Here is a 7,756-nt window from a genome sequence, read left to right on the forward strand (position 1 = left end):
TGTCCACAGGCCTGGTCCAACACGCACCATGCCCCAAGTGGGTCTGCTTAGACCCAGGGGTAGTACTGGTGGGTGTGATGGCAGGGCTGTACAGTCCAGATCTGGTCCATGGGTCATGTTTATGCTACAATCAAGACCGCAGGTGTCAGAATATTCTTTGAAAGACTAAGGTGCAGGGTAAAAAAGTGAAGCTGCTATGTCATATTTGCCTTTATTTATATGCTGCCACGCTCAAGAATGGCTCAGGGAGGCTTATAATACTTGAGTTTTAATTCTGGCATTCCTAGCCAGAGGGAATATTTGGAATTGAAGAGAGATTGTGCTAACTACATTGTTACCAGTTTCTCATAACTCTGGGCAAGTTCAGAATGTTAACCCAAAGGTGTCTTGGATAATTTCAGTTTGCCCCCAATTCTCCCACATACATTTCTTCCCTCAGTATGTGATGCACCTTTAACGGTATTTTAAACTGAAAATCATTTTTATGAGATGTTTATTTCTGTTTAAGAAGTACATGAACACCTAGTTCATCTTTTATTGTGCCCCCAGCACACTTAGTAAATAAAGGCCAGTTATGAGGACATGCTACTCCTTCCAGAGTCAAGGCTAGAACTAGATTCCCATTTAATATTCATCCCTTTTTAAGAAAGCCTCCATCACTACAAGGAGTATGCATTTCAGCATCTGCCAGCAGAACATCTGAAAGCCAAAAATTGCTACTCCTGATTTTAAACTTTTTCTTATAAAACTCTTACTGGCAACAGTAAATAGCCAAGCATTTGTGATTCTCTTTCACATGCAGACAGGCTTTATTGCTTGTAACTTAAGCTATGAGAAGACACCAGAGTCAGGAAACTGTTAAGGTGGATTTCTGAAGTGCCCATGTATGTTTTAACTCTACTCCCAAGAAAATCAACACAGAGAAGTTTTCAAAATCTCACTTTTTAACTATTATACATTTTTTCAGAACAAAAATCATAGTTGAAGAAACCTGTTGGCACAATAACTTGCCATGCCACTCATTTAAGAGAATAATAGAAAATTAGGGTTGGAAGGGACCTCAGGAGGTCATCTAGTCCAACTCCCTGCTCAAAGCATTGCCAACTAGATCATCCCATCCAAAGCTTTATCTAGCCTGGTGTTAAAAACCACCAAGGACAGAGATTCTACCACCTCTCTGGATAATTTATGCCAGTGCTTTACTACCCTCCTAGTAAGAAAATTTTTCCTAATATCCATGAACGCCTTGTGTCTCCCAAGGCTGGGGGGGCACAGCGACTGCCTGCAGGCAGTGACGGCAGCAAGCGGGGAGCTCCCACAGGTGGCCACACTGATGGCACCAGTGAGGGTGGGCTGAGCAGGGATTGCCTGCAGGCAGCCACAGCAGTGTTGGCAGTAGGGGGGAAGGGGTGGCAAGTGCTGACTGGTGGTCAACGACCACCCACAGATGCCACTGACAGCAGTGGCAGCCGCCTGTGGCAATCAGCAACTGCCTGCAGACACCACTGGTGCAGTCAGCAGTGGGGGGCGGGAGGGCAAACAGCAGCCACCCACAGGCACCACTGACCAGTCTCAGAGAGTGCACCACCAATCTCAGCGGATGCATGTGCACCCATGTGCACTCCCTACGCATCACCAATGCCAATATCTACCTAAACTTCCCTTGCTGCAACTTGAGACCATAGCTCCTTGTTCTGTCACCTGCCACCACTGAAAACAGTCTAGCTCCATCCTCTTCGGAACCACCCTTCAGGTAGATGAAGGCTGCTATTAAATCCCCCCTCAGACTTCTCTTCTCCAGGCTAAATAAGCCTGATTCCCTTAGCTTTTCCTCAGAAGTCATGTACCCCAGCCCCATCACTATTTGTGTTGTCCTCCACTGGACTCGCTCCAGTTTGTCCACATTCTTTCTGTCGTGGGGGCCCAAAAGTTGACACAGCCTCACCAGTGCCAAATCCTCCTTTAACAAGACCCCTTTAACTAAAAAGTTTTTTAAAAAAATACATGCCTTTCTCAATTTGTTTTAACAACTCCAGAAATCCTCTTCTCCTGTGCTAGTGTCTATATAAACATCCACAGCCCACATGGTGAAACACTTTTATTCCTACACCCACCTGCAGTCCTTTTCCTTCCTCCACTCAGAGGTAGCAGCAGCCAAGAGCCCAGTTCCACAAATAGGCACAAGTTGTGTTGATTGTCATCTCTGCTGTGAGCCATCACAGCTCCCTGGACACCTGGAGCTGTCAGCAATAGTTCCTTTCCTGCTAATCTTAGGAGGTACCCTTCCAAGCACCCAGCTACTCTAGGGCCAGATCAACACCTCCCTACCACTCCTACTATTACAACACATTAGTACCAATTAAGTGCTGTTTAAATTTAGTCACGGGTTCTGTTCAGAATTCTACTCCATGCTATGGGTGCAGTCACTTTCTACTGTGGTGCATTTGATCATAATTTGTCATCATTAAAGGACAAAGGCAGTGGCAGGGAAGTCATCGCACCTACACCAGTTTACCCCAGCTGAGGACTTGGCACCATGCAGTCATATATCAAGTTAAGATTCTGTATAGAATCACAGTGCATAGCTCCAGCTTCTGCATGTTTACATGAGCTGAATGTATATGGGCCCTTGCACATACTCCAGTCAGCCTATGTTTTGCCATTTTTACCAAACATTTTTTCTCCTTTAACACAAGCATCTGTATACTATTGAGGGAATTGCACTGGTCACCAGGCATAAGTAGCACATCTCTTAAAGGAACAAGCACAAAAGTGATTGGGCTGAATGCAAAAAATCCGAAAGTTTCATACACAGAGAGCAAGCCATGTCTAGACAGTGCTGTTACTTAATCAAAGACTATGCCAGCAAGCATACTAACTAAGATTAAAGCAGTAACACACAACTCATATAAGTTGTTAGATACCATCCTACCTTCTGGGGGGTGGGGCAGGAAAAAATCGCTAATTTCAATGATACTGTAGTGTCATCCACAGGCTGTCACTGTTTTCAGTACAGAATAGAGTTGTGACAAGCACTCAGCTATTGGGTTCTTCATTGAGATTGCCAGAAGGGCGCTAGTTACAACAGCAAATTTGCAATTTGAATTATTAATAGATGTATGTCCACCTGAAACCACCTTTTCATTTTATACATGCCACTAGATAGATTTAAGGACAGTCACAGCCAGCTAGCTTGGGACACAAGCTAAGCCAAAACTCGAGACTGATTCTGGAACAACAGAAACTACACTTGCACACACATATCCTCAGCATTGTTTAAAAGAAGAACAAATTTCATCAATACATTTTCTGAAGTGTATATTTTTGAATGCTCTGTTAGCAGGCACAAAGACCAAAGAAATTGGTATGATGCTGGCTCTGAACCTTTCCTCATACAAAACTGTTTCACTATAGTCAAAAGTAGGACTTTGGTCTGTTGCAAGAGGCTGATATACTGATGCTCTCCAGAAGGAATTTTGGCCTAAGATTAACCTACAGGAACTGCAGTTCTCCAACACATGGGAAACGCAGGAGACTTTGCAGGTTTTTGTAAGGCAGGGGTGTGAAACATACTGCCTGTTCTTAGGTCTTTGGTTCTGCCCCTGGGTCTGAGCAGACCCATATGGGGCACAGCACATGCCATGGCTGGATCAGTTCCACAACCCTCCCCCTACTCCCCATCATACTGGCTCCAGTAGCTGGTTCAGCTTGTCTAAGACTAGTGCTACATGTGGCACAGATGCCAGAGTAGACAGAACAGGCACTGCTTACAGTGCAATCTGGAAGGGGGTGTGTAACACAGATCCCAGACTGGCCAGAACAGGCATTGCGCAGCATGCAGTGTGCCCACTCTGGCCAAACAACACAAGATGTGGCATGTGCCCTGGCAGCTCTGCAACTGCACCATACACTGCACCTGCTCCAGTCAGGACCTGTGCTGCATGCAGTGTCTGAGCACCACACATGGCATAGGTTCCAGAACAGCTGGAAGAAGCACCATGTGCAATGTGGTTCCCCAAGCAGGCACCACATGTGGAGCAATCAGGACAGGGTGGACACCACATGCAGCAACTCACCTGCTCCGGCTGGTCTGGGATCCTTGCAACCCACTGCCAGCCAGACTGAACTGCACAGGGCACCCATTCTGGGATCCACACCACACACCGCATAGTGCTCAGACTGACTGAAGCAGCTGCTGGATTCAACGTGCTGAGGGACTTCCAGCCCACAGACTGGCCCTACACCACCACTCATCCAACCTATGTGCTGGAAGAGTTTGACACCCATTTAAGGAAAACCCTCTCTTTCTCAAGTAATGCAATTTCTAATAGTTTGTACTGCCTCAGGGCTTAGCCTTGTTTAACTGTTAGTAAAAACTACAGCAAGGCCCCTGGACAGCACAAGGAGCATGTTAAATGAATGGAGTCAGCCAACTTGTCCTTCAGTAACAGCTCAGCTGAGCTCTAAACCAGCATGAGACAGGTTGATGGACAATTACCTACCAAAATGGAAGTGTAGATGATGCTAAGAAAAAAAAGGGGGGGGGGCGGGGAGGGAAAAGGAGAGAGAGGCTGAGACTAAGCCATTTCATGGCTAATGAATAAAACTAAAGCATTTAAAGTATGTTATGGATAATCCACACAGAACATACAGTATGTCAATTTAGGAATTAAACTCTTTGGGGCTTTGAAGGTATCGGTTTTGTATTGTGTTAATTGTTTACGAGATTTAAATCTTTCCTTAGTGATTTATTTGTGCATGTAATTAAATTCTTACATTACATTCCAGTTTTCCAAAGAAGCAGAGAATAGGATGGAACATGAAGATGAACTAAGCAAAAGAGAGGCACCAAACTCTGTAGCTCGGAACAGCTGGACCAGCAGAACATGCTAAATAAAAGAGGGTCATAGTGGTTGTGAGCACTTCATTCCTCTGCTCATCCTTAAACAAATACTGCCAAGCCCCATCCAGTTGCTAAATTCCTCTGTGATGCATCCCAACTCAATACATATATGCCTGCTGTTATGGACTATGTTTTGGAGATAGGTGCTAGCACAGAGTTAACTAAACAAAAAATGATCTCAATGAAAATCAGTAATCTGTCTACATTAAGTATTAAAAGACACAGTGTCCCATTAAAAATATATATTTATTGTGTTCACACCCACAGTTTTCAGCTCCTAAGAACAAAGATGTCACTGAAGCTTTCTGCTTTTCTTAACTCCAGCACGTATGCCAGACAGTTCACCGCTGTATCTCTGCTCCTCCCTCCGCACCTCTCGGACTTGACCCTTCCGACGAATCTTGGCACGACGGAATTTCTCACGATGCTTGACTCTTGGGTTACGATCAGCCTTCTTCCTTTTGGGTGTAAGGCCTTTATTCTTCACCATCTGATAAGTTACACCTCTCTTTTTATTTGGATCCTCTTCTTCCAATACAGGTTCTCCTTCCATAGTATTTTGGCCTTCCCTTTTCTTTCTCTTAAGTTTTACCTTCTCCTCCATCTCCATGTAATATTTCAAGGCTGCCTCTTCATCCAGATCTGAATCATCTGTTAGTTCCTTTGCCGCAGCTTGACCGCTGGAAGTCTGACGAACAGTTCTGGGTTTAGTTCTACAAGCAGTCCTCTGAAGCAGCAACATGGTTTCCTTCTTTCCTGATGCAATTTCCTTCTCACTGGGGAATTCTTTAAGGAGCAGCTCAATTTCTGCTGATAACTTCTGATCCACAACGCTCAAGTCATTGATTAAATTTCTGTAAGTAACTAGTCTTTCAATAACAGGATGGCGATGCACTGGCATCCTCTTTGACTTTAAAACCAGGTAGAAGCTGATATTGGCACAATAATTCAAATAGAGATGGTACTTGGTCTGCAGATAGTGGCTGCCTTTCCCCTCCGGGATAATCCCATTTTTGACCATTTGTATGAGTGGATGCAGCTTGTCTTTGAGCTCAGTTAACTTAGCTTCAAAGTCCCCGATCAGCTGCAGTAACTCTGGGGATTCTTGCCTCAGCAGCTTCAGCTGCTCTTTCTTGGAAAGCATCTGTAAGTCCTTAGCGATCTTCTGGCCCTTGTCCTGCCCCTGGACTTTCTGCTGCTCAGCCATGTAACCTTGCACCAGATCCAGCCCATAGTCATCTTCACCCAGATTCTGCACCAGCCGCTTCTGGATGACCTGAGCCTCCTGTTCCTCTTCCTCCTCCTCGGCCTCGACCTCCTCACGGCTCCGCTTGGCTTTGGAGCGGGCATCAGCCCCATAGTCTGTGTCGTAGTAGAGCTGCTTCCGCTGGCCCCATGAGAGCTCGTGAGGCAGCCCGGAGCCCCGGTCCAGCTCCTCCAAGTCACTCTGCATAGACAGCTCCTCATCCCCCTCCTCCTCCGCCTCGTCCTCTTCATCTTTTTCCTCCTCCTCGCTACTCTCCTCCGGCAGCTGCAGCCCCAGCACCTCCTCCTCGCTCTCCACCTCCTCCTCGCTCTCCAAGGCGCCCATCATCTTCGCCAGCTGCTGCTCGGGGAAATCGTCCACCTCGTTCGGGAAGATCTCCGTGGCCGGCGGCTCCTCCTCGCCATCGCTCTCCGGCTTCGGGGGCCCCCGGCGCGGCGGGGCGCGACGCGGCCTCCCCATCCCGCAGCGGAGCAACGAAGGGCCTAGCCGAGCCCACGTGTGCTCACACCCCACTTCCGGCTCCGGGTCGGCGTGCGGCACAGACCATGGCAACACACACCTGCCCCCAGCGCCACTCACTCAAGCGTCCGCCCGCTTCCGGCTCCGGGGCGCGTCTCCTGCGATCCCTTCCGGCCGCAACCCGCATGCGTTCAAGATCCCTCGCCCCACTTCCGGTTACCGCTGCTCGCCCGCCCCTTCCGCCTGCAGCCCGCCCCTTCCGTCACTGCCCGCGGTCACGTGGCCGGCGCACAGCGCCCCCCCCCCCCCCCCCCCCCCCCCCCGTAGACCCTCCACCGCGAGCTGGCCTCCTCCAGTGACAGCGGGGTTGGGCTGGGCTTCCGCCCTCTGGCAACTCGGTAGGATCCTCTGGCCCTCGGTGTTCGTCAGTTGTCTCGCCCCGGGGCTCCGCGCGGCGCTGCTGGGTGCTCGGTAACTGCTACGTTTGGACAGGATGGCAGCCAGAGCCCGGTGCGCTGCCAGGAATGGTGAAAGTGTTCAACACGCGCGCGATAATTTTGGGGGCAGCTGGTTGATGCAGCACGTGCCAAACCCAAGTCACTGTGAGGGAGTCTTAACCCACGTGTGGGTTTGCTGGGCTTTTCGGTTTTTTTTTTAATAATAAATTTCGTGTCCCAGGTCAAATCAGCCAGATCGATTCCAAATCACATATTAAGCAAAACTCAGGCATTCCAGAAACCATATGGATTGAGCACGCAGCACTCACTGTTCTAAACACTGCGTATGGCAGTACAGCCAGCAAGCAGCCTCCCTCCCGGACTCTCGCCCTTTTGGGCCTATCTTTAGATGCTCCCAAGTCCAACGGTAGGCATCCTACAGGCAGGCCAAAGCCCAGAGGCCTCAGAAGCCCCCAGATACTACGGGCAAACACTCTCCATCCCAGACTCTTTAATCCAGGACTTCACATCCTTCTAACTTCTGCTGCCAGGCAAGTCTTTGGGTTTGCTGTCAACCTTTTCATATGGCTGCTTGCCTCAAAGTAAATGCTTCAGCTTTGAGACCCAGTTCTCACTGGCTCACTGCTCAGGTACAATATAAAGTAAGTTAGAAGACTTGTTTGCATATAT

The 7,756-nt window shown here is 48.2% G+C and overlaps 1 protein-coding gene across 1 annotated transcript; it reads right to left on the reverse strand.

The window, feature by feature from the left end:
- Positions 1-5,130: 5,130 nt before the first annotated feature.
- Positions 5,131-6,764, reverse strand: UTP3 (UTP3 small subunit processome component). Its single transcript, XM_090034798.1, has one exon. The coding sequence runs from the start codon at positions 6,627-6,629 to the stop codon at positions 5,196-5,198; it is 1,434 nt and encodes a 477-aa protein (XP_089890924.1). The 5' UTR covers positions 6,630-6,764; the 3' UTR covers positions 5,131-5,195.
- Between the last annotated feature and the right edge of the window lie 992 nt (positions 6,765-7,756).

This window comes from Crocodylus siamensis, chromosome 2 (genome assembly GCF_052110815.1).
Source record: "Crocodylus siamensis isolate JL-2025a chromosome 2, ASM5211081v1, whole genome shotgun sequence".
In the NCBI taxonomy this organism is placed as follows: domain Eukaryota; kingdom Metazoa; phylum Chordata; order Crocodylia; family Crocodylidae; genus Crocodylus; species Crocodylus siamensis.